The sequence below is a fragment of the Etheostoma cragini genome, chromosome 16, assembly GCF_013103735.1.
Source record: "Etheostoma cragini isolate CJK2018 chromosome 16, CSU_Ecrag_1.0, whole genome shotgun sequence".
Taxonomy (NCBI): Eukaryota; Metazoa; Chordata; class Actinopteri; order Perciformes; family Percidae; genus Etheostoma; species Etheostoma cragini.
In genome coordinates, this window is record NC_048422.1 from 10,210,843 (window position 1) to 10,230,722 (window position 19,880).

The 19,880-nt window shown below is 38.8% G+C and overlaps 1 protein-coding gene and 1 long non-coding RNA gene across 3 annotated transcripts in view; one reads left to right on the plus strand and one right to left on the minus strand.

Annotated features, from left to right (window-relative positions):
* Positions 1–5,240: 5,240 nt before the first annotated feature.
* The window catches only part of tnksa (tankyrase, TRF1-interacting ankyrin-related ADP-ribose polymerase a), a 74,797-nt gene continuing 60,157 nt past the window's right edge, over positions 5,241–19,880 (minus strand). The window contains exons 17-29 of the mRNA XM_034895892.1: positions 17,256–17,475; positions 15,898–16,007; positions 14,640–14,828; positions 13,791–13,871; positions 13,303–13,498; positions 13,104–13,183; positions 10,779–10,899; positions 10,430–10,527; positions 9,448–9,522; positions 8,456–8,561; positions 7,117–7,303; positions 6,319–6,475; positions 5,241–6,104 (exon numbers count right to left, since the gene is read on the minus strand). Coding sequence (XP_034751783.1) covers positions 6,018–6,104; positions 6,319–6,475; positions 7,117–7,303; positions 8,456–8,561; positions 9,448–9,522; positions 10,430–10,527; positions 10,779–10,899; positions 13,104–13,183; positions 13,303–13,498; positions 13,791–13,871; positions 14,640–14,828; positions 15,898–16,007; positions 17,256–17,475 — 1,707 coding nt within the window. The 3' untranslated portion in view covers positions 5,241–6,017. The remainder of the gene's footprint in view (positions 6,105–6,318; positions 6,476–7,116; positions 7,304–8,455; positions 8,562–9,447; positions 9,523–10,429; positions 10,528–10,778; positions 10,900–13,103; positions 13,184–13,302; positions 13,499–13,790; positions 13,872–14,639; positions 14,829–15,897; positions 16,008–17,255; positions 17,476–19,880) is intronic.
* Positions 5,855–11,249, plus strand: LOC117959048. Of its 2 annotated transcripts, none has more exons than XR_004659868.1 (3): positions 5,855–6,077; positions 6,335–6,508; positions 10,444–11,249. It is a non-coding gene; the product is annotated as an uncharacterized LOC117959048 (long non-coding RNA). The 2 variants fall into 2 exon arrangements; XR_004659867.1 differs by lacking the exon at positions 10,444–11,249 and adding an exon at positions 7,022–7,255.

Below are 19,880 nucleotides of genomic sequence, written 5' to 3' on the forward strand. Positions count from 1 at the left end.
TAGTATAGTAAGTTGAAAAAGTCATAAAAGAAGTAATAGTATGGTATGTCGAAAGTGATAAGTCATAGTATGTAGAAAAAAAGTGATAAAAATATCATAGTATGGTATGTCGAAAAAGTCAAAACCACGGCAGTACCGTGACACTAGAGAAGCAGTTTCCGAAGCGTTTCTAGTATACAATTTGTCAGAAAAATGTAGTTTAGCATGTAGATCAAGTCATAATACAGTATCTCTAAAAAAGTGATTAACAATTTCATAGTATAGTATGTAGAAAAAGTCACAGTATAGTATGCCAAAAAAGTCACTGTATAGTGAGTCGAGAAAAGTGGTTGAAAAGATCATAGTATAGTATGTCGGGAAAAAGTTATAAATCATTGTGTAGTATGTAGAAAAAGTCATAGTATAATATGTCAAAAAAATTAATAGTATAGTATGTCTAAAAAGTCATAGTATATCATGTCAAAAGTGATAAAAAAAGGTATAGTATGAAAACAGAAAAAAGTAATAGTATAGTACAGAGAAACTCATAGTAAAGTATGTCAAAAATATTATGTAAAAAAAGTCACAGTATAGCATGTCAAAAAGGTCATAGTAAATAATGCCAAAAGAGTCACTGTATAGTAAGTCAAGAAAAGTGATTAAAAAAGATAAAAGTCATAGTATTGTATGTTCAAAAAAAGTGATTAAAAACAATCCCAGTGTATAGTATGCAGGAAAAAGTTATAAAGTCATTGTATAGTATGTTGAAAAAGGCATACAAAGTCATACAAAAATCATGGTATGTCTAAAAAGTCATAGTATAGTAAGTCGAGAAAAGTGATAAAAGTACTAGTATAGTATGTCAAAACATTTATAGTATGTTGAAAAAGTCATAGTATGTCAAAAAGGCAAAGTCATAATATAGACTGTTGAAAAAATCATAGTATAATATTTAAAAAAACTGAAAAAGTAAGTTGAAAAGTAGTAGTATAGTTTGTCAAAAAAAGTGATAAAAAGTCATAGTATAGTCTTTTGAAAAAGTGTTAAAATAGTCATATTAAAGTAATAAAAAGTCATAGTATAGTCTTTCGAAGAATATCTGATAGAACATGTCAACTCCCCGACAACACCCATACGACCGGGTTTACAATGAACTGTGAGCCAAAGGCTCAATTCTTACTTGTTGATATTAGTACCAGCGAGGCTGGGCACTGCACCACTGCTTAGGATGTCGAAAAAGTCCTATTATAGTAAGTTGAGAAAAGTGATTAAAAAAAAATCATAGTGTAGTATTCGAAAAAAGTGATGTAAGTCATAGTATGAGAAAGAAAAGCAGGAAGAACTTGCAAACTTCCCACAAAAAGGTTTAGTGAGGATCTTTTAAACCAGCAGCCACAGACTCCGTTTCTACATCTGGCACTAACAGCAGAGTTAACCACTGCACTACTGTAATGCCAGAGTACCAGTTTCCAAAACATTTGTAGTATATGATTTTTAGAATAATTAGTATAGTAAGTTGAAAAAAGCCATAGTATAGTATGTGGAAAAAAAGTGTTAAAATAGACAGTAAAGTAAGTCATAGTAAAAATCAGGGTCTAATGTCAAAAGTGGGAAGTCATAGTGTAGTAATTAAAAAAAGTCAGTAGTACTGTATATCAAAAAGTCATAGTATGTCGAAAAAAGGGAAAAACATATGTTGAGAAAAGTCAGAGTATAGTACTGCATGTTGTAAAAAAAAAAGAAAAAGAAAAAAAAGTGGCAAAATGTCAAATGCTAACATTGTCCATTGACCTTTTTAGTGAAATCTTTAAAGTCAACCCTAAGTGGAGCTGCTTCGTCTGATTTTTGCAGCCTCATCATAAAAACAGAAATTCAATTTTTACATGACAAGAAATGGCCTCTTTAATCTCAGACAAAAAATACATGTGCTTTTTTTAAATGTTCAAATGAACTGTCCTGGTCTGCCAGATGTCATTGTGTCTGGATACCTAGAGCTGCTTATGGTTGTTGATTAACTTGTTCCACCTAAAAATAATCATAACAGTATTCTTTCACAGTTAAAGAGCGGAAGGTCAGAAAATTAAAAGTAACCAAAATACTATTAGTTAGCTCATTGGTTTCTTACACTGAAGAACATTACATAAAATCAAGAACATAAACAAAATGGAAAAATTAACTAATTACACTCTAAGAAAATAAAAAAAGGCTGTGGTTTGTGATGCAGTTTAAATATATTGTTATACCTGGAGTTGTTTCTACTTTTTTGCAACAAGGACATAATAGTCTTAAATAGGATTACCCATTTAAATTTAAATTACTTTTTTGGATTGACAAGATTGACATCAGTGGATGTAAACAAAAAGCAAATGAAGACAGAAGTAATATGAATTAAAAAGTACATCCTGTTAAGTAACCACATTGTGCCAATAAACCAAACAGAGAAGAAGACAAAAATACACTTTAAGTTCTTTTTATTAAGATTTTCTTTTGTACAAGAGTGTGGAGTGTATGTGTTCCACACGTAAGCTGGGCGGCAGCTTTGTGTGTCTGTACAACAAGAGGTCAAACATTACTGATGAGGAATTGTTTAGTTAACGGTTGGCTTTTGGTAGAAGGCATGTCTTGATAACACACACACACACATCCCTCCAAGCTATTTACAACAAGATGGCTGACTGGCCCTTGAGACAGATAAGTAAAGACAGGCCAGCCAAAACACAATTCAAATAGTTAGCACATGAAGTGTTTCAAAAGAAATATAAGCAAAAATAAACTCAAAATTATCCATAATAGACCATTAATAATGCCCATCTGGAGATAGTTTATTTACAGTCTTATTTAAAACAAAGTTTGTGTTTTATGTTGAGATGGCCAACAGTGTCGCAGCCACTTCATCTGAAATCTTTTCTTTTGGGCTAACTAATCAGGGACAACACAGGCGTTAAAAAACAAACTGTCTCAGAGAAATTGACAATAAATTTGCTATGTTTATCATTAAAAATCCAATTAGAGCTTTATGACTAAAGTCAGTTTGTGAAATGCCAGATTCCTAATCATTTCATTGAGGAAAAACAAGTCTTCTAGGCAGGTAAAACCACTTGGTCTTAAAAACATCCTTTTACATCGGACCATATAACGCTGCTTTATCTCTCATCTAACCCCTTTTGAAGGCTTTTTTTTTGGCCATAACAATTTAATTTCAAGCTTATTAGTTGGTCCCAATTTTACTTTAGTCATCAGTTGTTCAGTCTGTTTAATTTTCAATTCATTTCCTTTCCAATTTCCCTGCAATGACTGGCTTTGTAATTTGCTGACATGTGCTGCTACTCAGTTAATTTGTTATCATCGTTGTTATTGGGATGAACTACTGCAATCAGCTGCGGGCCAACGTGGAAATAAGATTAGTTTAAAAGTCTCGGGGGCGGCTATTTTGAGCTACCAGTTAAGTTTCTCTGAGGACAAATGGAGATTTTAGGCTTAGTCACACTTAACCTGGATTTAATGTTGGTTTGCACTTGGCTCAGACCAACGTCATCTTCACCTTGAAGGCGCAAATCTGCTGAAATCTGAGTTTGGCTGGCAGACACTGAAGTGCTAACAAAGTCCGGATAAAAGGAAATCAAACTGTCAGATTTAAATGCGATGTGCCTCATGAATCTGTTGCTGTTGCCTGATTTGTGTAAATCCGTCATAGTAGGTTTCCAAGTGATTTTAAGGTTATTCATTCTCAAACTGTTATTTCCCTTTCATTCAACACAGTTTAAGGGACGTTCAAAGACCTCAGCCCTGCTCGAGGAAACAAACATGTGTGGTCCCATGTGGTGTACAGTGTTATTAAAAACAACAACAAATTAACAGGAAAACATGGTCAGTATAGTAAAAAAAAACGTTCAAGCGTATGTAGTGTGAGGAGTGCTAGATCTTGCTGTTATGAATTTTATCATCCATGTTAGTGTATGTCACTATAAATGGTGAATAATACAACCAAATGTGATAGCATTTTTACAGTAGAACGTATTCATCATCCTCAACCTCAGTCAACCTGCAGATCTCTAGTTTATATAAATTCTAAAGATTCAGAGACTAGGGTAACTTTCCATGTTTGCTTATGTAAAGGAGTGTAAACTTGGGAGTATAACAATAACCTAAAAATAATGAAAACATAAAAAAACATGCAAGAAAAAAAATGGAATAGGCCTCAGAAAAAGACACTGTAGAAATGAATCCCTACGTAATGCCTTCCTGATTTACAGTAGATTTGTTCTTTTCAACGTAATACTACAAGCCAGCAATTCCTCTGTTGCACCACTAGGGAGCACTAAAAGTTACAGGTAGAGAGGGAAGGGCTGAGAAGGCAGCAGGTTCATGTAAACATCAACACAACGTCATAGACATAAAACACAAAACAAAAAGATGCACACAGACGTAGAATAATGTTATGTAATGTGAATGTTTAGCTGCAATTGACAAGATCAACATCATTGACAATTTAGGTCTTCACATCATGTATGTATGGATGTGTGTGTTTGTACATGTACATATCGTCGTCGCCGGGTGAAAACCTTGTATGTCCAAAACGGTTGCTTTTCAGGAAATGAAAGGCTAACAGGAAAACATTTTAATTGAGCAATTTTTGTCTGACAAGGTAATTGTCTGTTTAAATATCTGTACCCCACAAACAGACAGGGTGAGCAGTAGCATAGAAAAATGAATAAAAAAATTGAAATAACAAAATATGGAGATACAAGGTTTCTGGCCAACGGCAACAATATGAAAGTGTCACAGTTTGGTCTCGTGGTCCTCCTGGTTCCTGGTAACACACTTTGATTTTGGAGAGTTTCAATTTGAGCTGAGGTGAAACGAGCAGCAACCACCGTTAAATGTGAAAGATCTTTAAAAGGTCCCATAATATGCTCATTTTCAGGTTCATACTAGTATATTGGGTTTCTACTAGAACAGGCTGTGACCATTTCTTGCTTTGAGACTTTACCAATACTTCTATAGCACCTTGACCTGCTTTTTATAGTAAAAAAAATTCTTGCTTTTTACAATATGGGACCTCTTTAAAATGTAGTTTACATATTTATATTATACATAAAAATGATGATTATGTTTAATGCCATGTTGTACTGATTGACCGGTGTTTCCAGTTGCTGCTTGCTTGTCACAACTTAGCCCTGCCCAAAATCTGTATTTTTAAACTTAAAAAAGCCTTTAAAAACAAAAAAAGTTTTGCTGTTCCTCTGACATGAACGGTTTGGTCTGACTGGTGCGTGTAGAAGATGGTCCCTGTATGGACTGTAGTGGAAAGTCTGCAGCCGGCACTGGTAGCAGCGGTGGATTGTTTTTCTGCTCATTGACTTCTGGGGATTTGCCAGCTTTAATCTGGTTTACTTGTTCATGCTCCCACTTGTTTTAGAATGTCTTCTTTGTTTACAGCAGAACGTATGTTACAGAACAGAGAGCTGTATCTTGTTAACATGAGTTTCATTGGTAAAAATGTGACCAGCTATAACTTAAAATGTGCTTGATTTCTGTTCTCTCATTGCAACACTTGCTGTTTCTGAAAGTGGCCTCGGGGTGTTTTTCTGATGTGGATGATGCACAAAGCCAAGAGGACACAATATCAAAACAACACAGAAAAATTGAGGGCAGGTCACATGAGCAGTGTGCAAAGGTGCGACACCAGTAATGTTGGTTTTCCGTTGGACTGTGTCCTGTTGTAATTGCTTTCTTGATTGTTTTTCCAAGGACTGAGCCAGAGGCCTGCACAATTAGACCCAATTAATTAAAGGCTGATAGATTTTGCTGTCTGCTGCTTCGGACTCGGCCTGTATCACACTCCAAAACTCATCCTCCTCCTCTTCTCCTGTTTAGACACATCCAGGTCCATTTCTGAGGGTCAACAATTCACCTCACCCAACTCTGAAGAATTTCATTTAGGGTCTGAGGTTCAAAAACACCCCCTAGTTTAGTTCCAGAGAGGTGCTCTAGTCCATTGCAGTCTGGCCTTCTTCCAGTCCAGCCATGATTGCGTCTTAGGACTTCTGCTCCGGTGTGGTAGCAGGCGTGGCCAGACTCTCCGGCTTCACAATCTGGTAGGTGATCAAGTATTCTGGGTACGCCTGTGGACAAGGAACACGTCAAATATAACTCAAAGTAAGTATTAGGCTTAGGATCGATTCATCGCCATTTACTTTAAATTTAGTTGGATTTGCTGCTATTTAAAGATGTCATCTTGGACTCTGAAATTATGTTCTGGCATTCATATAGACAAATAAATTAACCAAACACTACTTATTTCATACAATTTATGTAGCAAAAATATTGAACACTGACCTGTTCCCCTCTGTAGATGACGTACTCTGCATACGCCAGTCCGTTGACACTGGGTCGACCTATAACCGAGTGGTGTCCAGGGGGGGCGTGGGCCATCTTCATCGCACTAAACTGAAGAAACGACTTACCCAGCGTCACTCTGCAGAACAGCATCTGCCTGAAACGCAAACACACAGAATAATACATGAAGGTCAGATAAATATTTGTTTATAATATAATGTAATACTATGTTTCAGTAAGTTTTTAATGTCAGTTTGTGTCTCAATTCAGCTTCCTGCAACAAAGCACAACAGTCATTGTGTTTGATAAAAGGTTATTGAAGTCTTGTTTTCTCTATCTGGGTCCCAGTTCCATACTACATAATAATTACTATATTCTAAATTTATAGGAAACTGTTATTGCAGTTGGTACGATGAAACAGTTTTGCTTTACTGTTATCAGGAAATGATAATGTAAGTGCGGATAGCTTTGAAAGACAAGAAAACATGTTTGTTTTTTCACAATGCATTGTGGGACAATAGAGTCCATCGAAGGTATATCTAAAATTGACTTGATTTATTATACATATTAGCTTCTTTGAGTAAACTGTTTCTCTGTGTCACTTCAGCAGAATAAACAAATAACAATCAAAACCTGATTAAAATTAGTACTTAGTCTTGAATTGGGACATGTGTCAGACGAGTAGTACTTTCCTTCCACACAGGAAGAATCAAGTTGTTGGAACAAACAGGATAAGATGAACATGCCACCATGGTAAAGACAATATATATATTTTTCTAAACCAAAAAGACGTCTCACCTGTGGCACACATAGCAGGAGCGGTCTTTGTGGGTGGGGCATCCCGTGCCTCCACCAATCCCATACACATACTGATTACTTTTGGAGGAGTTCTCCGCAAAATAGATCCCAGCTCCAAACATGCCGCCAATGTAGGCGTGCCGCTCGTCAAAACCCTTGTGGATGATGGCATTGATGAAGGGAGAGCCTGGCAGGAGAAAGGACGCATTCATATTAGGGCCGTCACACCGCAAAAACATGCAATAGACTCTCCCTGCGGGGACAGGAACACATCCTGTATGCACATGCTTATCGGCACCTGGAAAACCTCCCAACACATCTTTTGTCTAAGCTTCAACAAAAGAGGAATTCTGTCCATTTCTGGAGGCTCCAAATATAGGTAGCTAACAATAATTAAAAGCGTTATAAAAAAAAAACAGTCTGATGATATGTCTAAATTCAGCATACTCTGCAATTAGTTTAACAAACCTTGTATAAAAGGCTCTCAGCACAAATGTAAAAAAGAATCCAGACAAGGAAGATAGATACGGTTTGACTAAGTGTTATCCTGGGAAATCCATGATCTAAGAGACTTTGACCATTGTACCGTATGATCGTTGGTGTCAGACGCAGCATTTCAGACAGCACAGAAGCCAGGCGATTTCCTGGGATTTTCAACTCTAGCGTTTTAAAGAAACATGACCCGGGTGCAGTCCCAGGGGTTGTGGATTTGGAAGATTAATGACCAGCTGTTCTTCGGCGACAACCCATACTTGCATATTCATTCTCCACAAGATCAGGAGGACACGACCATTCCTCACCTAGGAGGCAGCGCAGGTTCTGGTCCAGGCTCTTTACATCTCACGCCTAGACTACTGAAACTCACTCCTGGCTGTTGTGCTTATCATCAGCCTAGGTGATCTTCAACTTACCCGATTCAGTACACAGGTACTTGCCTGCTGTGCTGTGAATGGCTACATCCAGAACATGGTCAAACCACACACCCTAACCTGTCCACTACGCTCTGCCACTGCCTGTGGGTTTGCTATTTCCTCCCAGTTTAGACCACACCATGGTGAAGGTCATCTCAGAGTTCACAAATGGTTGAACACTGATGCAGATGGCTGAGGAGTTTCACTTCTGTCAACAAAGCGGAAGTGGCTGATGCTAAAGGAGGTGATCAAAACTTCCTGGCAATGACTAGCTAGGCTAGTTTATCAGCTTGTTGGAATCAAGCAAAATGAAATGTTGGGAAAGACCACTTATTAGAGAAGTAAGAAAATATTATATAAAAAGTTGAGCAACAAGCTGTTGAATATAGCCATTGTATGGTGATCCTGCTGAACTACTCTTAATTTACCGTGAAAGAGCATTCGCTCATTGTGATGGTTGTGATTCTCGTCTGCGATTTCCTTTTGTCTGTGTGCGTATCGCTCCCGAAGCTTCTTATTCACGACCTTCTGAATCTGCAGAGGAAGTAATAGAAGAACAGAGGGAGGGATGAGAATTAAAATGTACTTCTAAAAGTCTAACCAGACACCACATTTAATTTGACTCTTTAATTAAGTTTCAACTCCTCCTTTGTGATCATTAAATGACAAAACTAATAAAAAGACAAAACTGGTCTTTACATACTGGTATGTATACTAGGGCTGTTGGAACTAAAGTAGACTATAATTCAAATGCGATTTAAAAAAATAAATAAAAAAGTAATAAATAGGTTGGCTAATTTGAGCTAATCTCCCTCTTCTCATGTCTGATGGCCAATAAGTTACGGGAGTGAGAAACAAGGCATTGTGAGCTGAGGTAACATACATACAGGGGTGAGTTAAAGGCTGCGGCTGGAAATCTGAAGGATGGTAAATAGTTACAACATTAAATCAGCTGGGAGCTTCATAGAGACAGCTAAAATTAATTTTAGCTGCCCTGCAGCTGCTCGACTTCATTAATTACCTTCTCACAGCTATAATCTCAGTAACTAGACAATCTACAAGAAACAGGTTGCTTATAAATTCCTTAAATTGTAGTGGCAGCACTGTTTGGCTTACTGTAGTTACCAATGTCGTTCCCATCGTGGCTTGCCTATTGTAACTTTAGGAGAAATAGTTTTGGCTGTGCTTTCAAACATAAAACGTTAGCCTTTACAACAGAGCCACTCCTTTGATAATGTTTCATTACAGAGTTCTCTGATGATCTGTGTTTGTTGCTATGTGTTCGTGGTCGAAAATAACGTAAACAGCGCGGCGTACCGAAAACGCAATGCGCCATGACAGAGGTTACCTTCAAGGCCATGCTAATGTTGTACCTGATGGTGTTCTATCCCTCTAGTGGCCAGAACATGTGAACACACACCTTAATGATGTTGTACCGGCTGAAGACGCCGCCTGCATTGCCTCCATCGCGGTGCTCTCTGATAGTGCTCTGTAGCTAAGGAGGAAAAAGCAGACAGAAGATGATCAGAATGAAAAGCTTTTAAAGGTATAATGGAGAATGTCGGGGATAAAACATGCTAATGAAATGCAGTTTTCAGACAGTATATCATGAATAACATAAGGTGTGATTCCCACAGCTGTCTGGACAGCATTAGGAGACATAGTGATGAGTCATTCTTTACTTGGGCAGCACAGGAGTGTTTTTATATTAATTCAGAATAACAACTCAAACGTGTGCACTACACAAGTACACTCAGTTGTCAATGTATTAGGTAATAATGCTTAAGCTAGAACTTAAACTTTTCACTTAAGCATTAGTTTAAGTTGGGTGTACCAAATAACCTGGCAAGTGACAGAGCAGCAACTCATTTAATCACAGTAGATAACTAAATAATGCCTGTGGGAAATTAGCTGCAGCTGTAAACGTGTGGCATCAGCGGTTAAAAAAAGGGGGAATATGAAGTAAAAATAGATCAGAAGCTGCTGCAGGTGGATTTACAAACTGATGGAGCCATTTGAATAAAGTTTGCCATAATGTTGGTGTAATGATCACCACCATTCACAAAAATCATTCTGATGACTATAAAATATGGCTGTGAATGGGAAAAGGTTCTCAACCTAGCATTACTGAAGACCTCATATCAGTCATTTTTCAAGTTCCCAAGTAAAAATTACAGTTTATATTAGCTGTTAATTTTTTGTTAACATCTGACGGTCCTCATTCATTTTAAATCCATTAAGACCGATATCGGCTGTCGCTTTCAGTTACTGCTTTCATTTATATAGTCAGTGGAGCAGGAGCCGTGGACTAAAGTCTCGCCTGCAGATTGGTGCTGTACTGTGGTGACACTATCAACCTTAATGTATGTTGTGTCTGGGTGTGTGTGTGTGTGTTTACATACTTCCTCCTCCACAGACTGGAACTCCTTGTCGTCTGGTGCCAGGTCGATCAGCACGGTTCCCTGGCTGGAGCAGTGGAACGTCAGATATGGGTTTGCACCTACAAACCAAAAAATGATGAGACTGACAATACATTTCTTATCATACATTACAGGTACAGCTAAATAAATAACACAGGAGTTTGATGTATAGATGATCTAAAGTAAACATTTTTAGTTTTTCTTAACAAATCAGAACACTAAATAACAGAACTTGGTGTTATAAAGAGAACATGCTTGATTGTTTTAACATTTCAGTGTTTATTTGACAATTACCTATTTATATACAGTAAAGCGTGTGTGTGTTCCTGACCTTGCTGGCCACCCAGCAGCCTCTCGATGCCCTTGATGAGTTTGTGTCTGTGGCCGTAAGCATTGATGCCGATCTCTTTCAGCTCCTCGTGACCCATATCTGCCAGCACATCCAGCGAAATCTGCCCAGAAATAACAAATGAGTCATGCCAGTCTTGCTTAGAGTTGTCTTCTGCCAAACAATGTATATTACTAGGAAAATAACATTTTATGATCTTAATCTCCAATAATTATTTGAGCGATACTTGTAACTATACATCTGTCAACTGAATCAAATGTCCTAATTTATTGAAAAGTAGAACTCCTGAAACCTAGACAAAAACACATTACAATTTGATGGTGACAACAGCAAGTCATGCTAAAACTGAACATTAAAATTAAATAACCCAAAAAACATGATCTCAGTGAACTAAGACATTGTAGAGACAATCAGTCTGACAAATATTCATAAGAGGAAGACAGAAGCGGCATGGAATAAAGGTCAATGAATGAATGGCAGTAATCAAGCCTTTTATATGCAAAATGATGATGGTGAAGATTGTGAGTTTTTTAATGCTGGTGGCAGAGTTTCCTCTGCTTTTTAAACAGTTACCTTTACATTCTTCCCTTTGGGTTGCTGTGATCACAGCAACAGGTGTAATCACAATAGCTTAAATACTCTTCTCTGAATCAACACACTTAAGAGAAAATAAACCAAAGTGAAAACCAGAACCCTGGTTTCATTTCCTAAATCACAGCAAAGAGATGAAAACTTCATCTTTTTGACTTCTTCCGAAGCCTGTATAATCTTTCTAACAGAGGAAAAACTCACACTCAATTGGAAGTATTCACAGAAAACGAATGAAAGTGACACGTCAGCCTGGTTCTCGCCACTGGCTCATGCTTCAAGTTGCCGTCTTACCGTTTCAGCGCAGTCTGCCACCTGGAACATCCAACTAAATAACTTCTACCAATTCCTTGCATCTTGCAAAATGATTGCCTTCTCACTGCTAGTTTTAACTAACTCAACTTTAATAGTGGCCGATCTCCATATTTTTTGCAAAATATGTTCAATCAAACTTTGTGTTGACAAAGGTTTCCTACTAATCGCCTTCTACAACGAAAACCAAATCAGAAGAGGAGCTTTACAGAGGGAACAGAAGGAGGATTCACACAGCAGAAAGATGATTAGAGTTGTAAACCACTACAGCTGAAATAGGTTTGGTTTTCTGTCTTTTAAGACAATATTGTAATTTCAACATAATGAGTAAAAAGCATGTTTTAGTGTTCAAGTAAATTGAATTGGCCGATATGAATTCCGTTAAACCTACAGTATGTGTATCTCTTTATTATGACTCTTGAGTTATTGTTATTCTGAAATAAAAATATACTTTTCCATTAAAACCAAGTTGACTCTTACCTTAATCACAATCTTCATCTGAATATAAATGATTGCTTGTTTCCCTTTAGGAGAGCCAAGGTTACATATAACCCAAACAGACCCTCCGCGCTGCTCTGCTTAGTCTTTTGCATGTCTATTTCTGTGTTTCTCCCTGTCTGATCTTTCCTTTTTCTGTCAACCCATCTTTCTCCTTAAGCCCATCTCTTTATTTTTTTCCCTTGTTCTCTCACTCCGTCCATCTGTATTGCTCTTCTGTCTCCATTGCTCTATGACATCACTACCTCTTTCTCTCTTACAGTGGAGCAGACATAGTCTACAGCGATGCTACAACTCTGCAAGGCTGTACTTAGGCCCAGTGGTGTTCTGAGCTAAATGCTACCACTAACATCCACACAACAACAATACTTACATGCTGATGGCTGATAGTATAGTAAGTATTTAGCCATAAACCTAGCTATAATAAGCAATAAAAATGTTGGACAAATTAAAATGTTGATGACCCAAGATAAAAAGTTGAGGGATGAGCAAAGTAATTATATCCTGAGGGGAACATGGATGTCTGAACCAAATTTTATGGCAATCCATCTGTTGTTGAGATAATTCCGTCTGGACCAAACATTGCCATCCCTTGAGCTTCGCCGCTAGAATGGTTATAAACTGACATGAGGAATGTAAAACGGAACAAAAGAACTGATTAAATAAATGATTTAAAACAAGACTGAATTAACCCTATAAGAAACAAACTAGAAGCCTAAAGACATTAGTAAAAGTTGGATATTTACATCAAAGAAATTCCCCTCAACAATGATTCACTTGTAATTTGAAGCTCTTTCCTGATCTTTACACCTTTCATCCTCATCTGTTCCACCTACAGTATGTGTCTCTCCAGTTCTTTGCACCTTTCCCTATTGCCTCTACCAGACACATAAAGAAATGTTTGTGTACCTGTTCCCGTTGGAAGGTCTCTCGGAGGTGTTCCAGCCCTAGGCTCTTCAAAAACTGGTTGATGGTCATGTCGAGCAGAGCTGCAGAGACACAGACAGGTCGGCAGGGTCAACAGAGCCCCAGCTGCTACACATGTTTACATAACACAGGCATGCTTTGCTTTCAAAAAACACCAGCCTCTGATTCATACACAACTTACTGTATGTACTTTCTCCTTCCTTCCTATCAGACCCCGATGCTCCGTCTGCCGGTCCAGTGGCCCCGCCCACAGTGATGTCACTGAGGGGCGCGGTCAGGTTGTCGATGCTGCTGGCTGCGGACAGGCAGGATGGGGATGGAGAGGGAGAGATGACCACGCCCCCTGCTGCACCTGTACTCGCCACACTTGCACTTACCTGATAGTGGGAGAGAGAAGGACCAAGTCAAAGTTTATTGCTAAACTCTTATGGCTGGCCTATATTTTACAACATTTTACAGTGCACATACTTCAACTATTTGCTTACAGTTCAACAAACATTTTAATTCTCACACTTAATGTGCCTAAGCTTATTATTGTTTAGCCTTTTCTACATATGTTAGCATTTTCATCTTACAGCAAAGACATAATGTGACCACCACAGTGGTCACATTTTGTTTAAGCTAAAAAGCCCTCTGTCTATACTTGCATGTATATGTATGGACACTCACCACAGTGGCCTGGGGTTTTAAACAGCTTGGCAGGGCATCTGGCGGCATGGCGTCAATCAACAATGCTCTGATGTCATCAGCCTGCAAAAGATGAATGGACAGACGTATGGTTAATGGCATAACAAGTCATAAAGTAAATGAACTGGCAAAGTAATGTGCATTATATAGCCATATCTAGCTAAAATTTGCTAAGATTAGCCTCAGTAAGCTACTGGTCACACAGGTCCTGGTTAGGCTGTAGCAGCAAAACCATGAGGGTCATGTACTGAGCAACAGTGCATTTTTGTTTCAAATGAATTCAACTTTTCATTTGTAAGTAGAATAATGAATCGTCTCTGTCTAAAAAAGTTCAACGGTCTCATTGCCAAGTTGCTTGTGTTTGCATCTTTTTTTTGCAGTGCCTGGAAATACCAGCCAAGAAGAGAAATTATTTTTTCCAAGTCAACAAGTCCCCAGCTACAAGCATCTTTTTTGTGTCCTCTAATCTGTAGCAGAATTGTGGGCTAATGTGAGCAACATCACAAGTTGCACTTCACTTCATGTAGATGTCATCTGTAGTGACATGTTCCCTCAGAAAAACTGTGGTATGGTACCTAACGGCAAACAAGAAATCCTATTAGGAGGCTCATTAGGGAGCCTCATTAGGGTGCAAGAAGTTTGGACGATACCTGTTACACATTCCAAATATCTGAAAACTTTCTTCTTGGTGCTCATCTCTCTGAATAGTTAACCATTTCCAGTCAAACATCAGTTGAAGCTAATGATTTTGCCATGGGCTGACTCATTACAGGTACAAGACTACAAATGATGATGAAAACTGTGAAACATTTCAAAGAAAGCCTCTCTTACCGTTGCCAAGTCCAGCGGCGTCTGGCCCTCCTGGTTCTTCATGGTGGGATCGGCTCCATGGGCCAATAGCAAAGCACAGAGCTGAGTCCGCCCCTTCTGGGCCGCCTCGTGGAGGGGAGTAAACGCCCACTTGTCAGTGGCGTTGACACACGTGTTGTACTTGATCAGCAGGGCAGCAATGTCCACGTGCTAAACGGAGGAGAGGTCGATGTGAAGGAGGAGGAGGAGGGGGTCACGGAAACAGAGAGAACAAGACAGGAGATGAAAAGGGGAAGAAGGAGGAGAGGAAAGGAATTCAGAGAAGAGTTACAAAGAGATTACACGAGAGCATGAAAGAAGAGGAGTTGGTGGGAGGATGAGGAGAAGAGAAAACAGCAATAAAAGCATTTAATGGGAAAATGTGTGAACTCTGAATGAGTGCTATAAAAAACTAGATCAGAAAAAAATATGTGGATTCTCTGGAACCAAAATGGTATGAATTATTAACTCCATCATGATTCTTGCTTTCCCAAAGGTCTTTCCTTCTCTTCCTATTCTTTTCCCTCATCATCTGTCTCCAGCATCAAACACAATGTAACTTGTTTCTGAGTACCAGTGGGCGATGCTAAGTGTTTGTATGTGCGTCTCCAAAACTCAGAACTCATTAAGTTTTCATTCAAACATGTGTTTTATGACTCTTTTAGTAGCAGAATGCTGTCAAACTATAAGTAAACTATGGCAGATATAGACAAGGACTCCAGATGAAGGAAAAATTACATGAATGCATGTCTCCAGGGAACCTAATTGCAATAATAAGGTTAATAATAATAATAATAATAAGGTAAATGGTGAAACAGGGTGGAAATAAGTAAGGTTATTATTGTCACAAATACACAGAATTATGTATTACTGTATATGCAGACGTTAACTGAGATGTGAACATAAAGAAGCTGAAGTATTTCAGCTTCCATCAGAATATGTGAGTCAAGATATAAGATCCAGAAACTGACCTACGCATCTCACATGTAATATGGATTTAAAGCCTCAAATATGAATTCATAAGAGTTAGAAAACTTCATGATGTTTACCTAAGACAAATATTGCAGAGTTAGCATCATTACAGTAGATTGGACAAAAAAAAAAATTGAAAGTAAAATGTTGCACCCTTAAATAAATATAAACCGATATAAAAAAAATATAAGGGCAGCGTCTCTGAACTGAACTTGTGAACTGAACTCAGGTCTGCAGTGAGTGAAGAAGGTGTGTGTGTCCGTTATACCCCGTATGAAGCAGCATTGTGTAAAGGTATCAGCCCTCCTTTGTCCTGTGCATTCACGTCGGCTCCATGTTCCAACAGATACTCTGCTACCTCCAAGTTGTTATAGCCGGCTAGAAAGTGGTGCGGGGGCAGGAGGGTTGTATGGAAAACACAGCAGGAAGACAGATGGTGGTTGAACCATAGAGGAAGATAAATAGAAAGAAAAGAGGAGAGACCAAAAATGTCAGTCAGGTAATGGGAAGAGGAAAGGCAGAAAGACATGTCAGCCTACATCGGCCTACATTAGCTGTCGCGTGACAGCGTATCATCATCTTATCCTTTGACAAGCGAGTACATCAAGGCAGAGAGTGTGTGTGTGTGTGTGTGTCTCTGAGTGATCAGATCTATGAAGAAAAACGAATGGCACCTTCAAGGTCGGGCTGCAAATCAATTGCTAATAAAGACATACTTTATTATCAAACAAAAGCTAGCCTCGTCATGAAACTCTCTCTGCTCCCAGGACTCGCTAGATCACCAGGGATCTTTTCAGGCCGGGCCCCCCAACTTTTCAGCTCCTAGATTACCTGTCTTTTTCACTTTTATCTATTCATTTAAAAAAAAAAACATACATTACAGAAGCTGGTCTGGTGGTGACATTTAGGAACTCATACTCCATTTTGATTTTAGTTTCTTTTTCTTTCTAGTATGCTCCTTTTAGATCAGCCACCTGAGTGAAAAGGGATCTGCATGTTAAAGCTTAGGTACCCACACATTTGGTGTGATCAAAAATCATTAATTAATGGGTAAATTGGCTCAGCCCACCACCAGTCTATGAACAAGGTGTTTTCACCCTCTGGGTGTATTTATTGCCTTCTTCTTGGCACTTCACTGAGCCAAAACCTTGGTCGGCTCCTGCCAAACCGCAACAAAAAAAACCCCTATGGCTTTATCTTTCAACTCAATGTGTCTGTAAAGTAGGGCTGGGCGGTATGGAGAAAATGAAATATCACAATATTTTGGACAAAATACCTCGATATCAGTGCTGTAGAGGGATGGGTGCTTTCGCAAAATATTTTCACAATGAGATTTTTAAATACTCATCAGTAATGTGGTAAAGTCAAAAAATAAAACAGCTAGAATAGTCAGGAAATTACATCATTTTACTGTAATGCCGCCTTTAAAAAAACAGGAAAAGACTACGCTTATACCATATTACAATACAATGCTATCCAAAATCTAAGATGAAATCTAATCTTGTATCACAATATCAATATAGTCGATATGTATCGCCCATCCCTTCTGCAAAGTGAGCTTTACATAATCAGAGAGGTGCTTACTTATTACAATGAGCCGTGAATGAGATCCTACATGCATATTACCTGCAAGGTGCAGAGGGGTTGAGTTGCGTCCCTGCGTGTCCCGACAGTTAATGTTGTCGGGGCTACATAACTTCTGCACGCGAGCCAGGCAGCCTTTCTTAGCGGCATCTAGCAACGCGGCATCTCCTCTCAGCAGGTCCTGGATGTCGGTGTCCCCATCCTTCACCAGGTCCAGAGGCGTGTTACCATCTCGGTTCTTCTTGGTGGGGTCTGCGCCGTGCTGGAGACAGGAGGCCAAGTGTAAAGTGTAAATGAAAACCAACATCTACTGTATATAGCAGACAGTGTTTGTCGTAACAAAGAAAAAAATTAAAATGGAATGTTGGTACAAAACATAAGCTATAATTGATGCCTTATCGTCGTAACCCCAGTGAGAGCGTGTCACTTTTAGACGAGGAAGAGATGATGACAGGTGACGAGTGAGAAGAGGATGAAAGTGATTCAACGGAGAGTAGAAGAGAGGAAAAGACAAAGAGGAGGTAGAGAGGTGAGGACAGGACATCCAGTGAAGTGGAAAACACCACATACCCTGGAGATGGGGGGAAAGCAGACATTTTCATCATTCAACTGTCTCCTAGGTAACGGTTTAACTTGTCATTTCATTGTAAGTTTTGAAAACCCACTCATTAAAATATGATGTTGTGGGACCAGTCCCCTGGGTGTCCACTGCTAGCCTCAAACTGTCCATTAAACATCTCTCATGGCTGCATTCCCTTTTTAAAAGTGTTTTTTTAGCCTAACCATGTTCTGATTTTTCTGCCCTACTTCTCGATTTCTATTATCTCTTTGCTGCTGCTGTAATTTATTCGCTATCCAGGAAAATTATAATAGAGACCAATTTAAGTAATAACTAGGGGCATTTGCATATAAATACATGTCGGTTTTGTTACTCTTCCACTGGATTCAGCCTAAATTCAGTTCATGAAAGATGTTCCATTTACAATAGTGAACAATTTTGGAACCTATAACGGTTATCTGGCTCATAAAATGCATTTCATATTTTTGATTTGTTTACCATCAAGATTAAGAGCCTACAGCCATGCAAGCAGCTCTATGAGGCTGGACTATCTCAGTGTTAATGTTAGCATGGTTATATACCTTAAATGAAAATACAGACATGCAGATTTTAAGCAGATGTATTGTTTAGCATGTTCACCATCTTAGTTAAGCATGCTAACATTTGCTAATTAGCGCTAAAGCAAAATTAGAGCTGAGGCTGATGGGAATACCATTAGTTTTGCAGGAATTCAAATTCAAAAGTGTGACCTGATGATGGCGGTAGATCAAAGGTCAAGGGACCATCTTGAGGAATAAATTAAACGTCTGAACCAAATATCACGGCAAACAACCTGCTAGTGGTGCTACAGGAAGGATTAGGGCTCCCCAAAGTCTTTAGGATTAATCTTCCGGGCACCACGCATATCTGTACAAAATGTCTTGGCAATCAACCCAATCAGATATTTCAGTCTGAACAATCAGAAGAAAGCCACAGATCTCACACTGCTTGATCGACAGTTGGAAGGACTACGATACATCACATCTAAATCTTAATTTATGTAAATTCCCACATTTAATGCCAAGTGCTTACAAGGCAAATTCTCCCTTTGATTGAAGGAGAAATTAATTATATTCCCGCACTTCTTTCCTAACAAAGAAAATGCTAATGCACGTTTTGTATATCTCATAAGATCCCTCCAGAATATCATAGCACGGAGAATGCAGCAGAGTTTTATTCTGAGAACAAATCCAACACAGAGAGGGGACAATAGAAAGTTGACAACTAACAGAGCAGACAAAAGAAAAACCTGCTGCTGAACTCTGGAACAGTTCATTCAAAAAGAGAGAACAGTTTCATCCCGAGGGCCATTAGCAGCAAAGTGCGGGAACACACATAGTTACTTGTGTGCAAGTGTGTGTGTGTGTGTTAAAGGGGAAATGAGGGCACTGTGATGATCATACAAGAATCACAATAACAAGCTTAGTACAGACAGTGTGAGGATTTTCCCCGCAGAGTGGAAAAATTCAAAAACCTCCCACCACCTTGAAGAATCGACCATCTGTGTCTGTGTGTGTGTTAGTTTCTAACCTGTGGACCTCCTACTGCAACCATCAGATCAGTGAAAGTGTGGCCTGAGGGAGCTACTGTATCTCTGATCTCCAGGACTGTTTTGAGAGCACTTACTGGGATTTATCTGCACATCAGGCTACACACAACTGACATTGAGTCCATCACTGAGGTTACACCAGACGAGGATGAACAATCACTCTGACTTAAACTCCCACTAAGAGAAGGCAGACGTGTAGTAGACGGACATAAACAAAGCTGCTGGACATGCCAAAGTCCTGCGCTGAGACAACTACAGTAGCAATCTCGGTCCACAATCTCCTTTAGGGGTTCAAAATGTTCTTACCCAAACAAACCAAGTGTTTCAGGATAAAAAATCCTCCTTCCCAACTTTGAGTCAATATCAGTTTCCCCATAGGCCTTTCACACATAAAGTATAATAGATATTACCTCTGCGTTTTCACTGGCTAGAAAAAAAACAGATTAATTTAAGTTTCCATCCACTACTACTACACGGACATGAAGAGTTGGTGCATCAAGATAAACAGTTTGTGGCAATG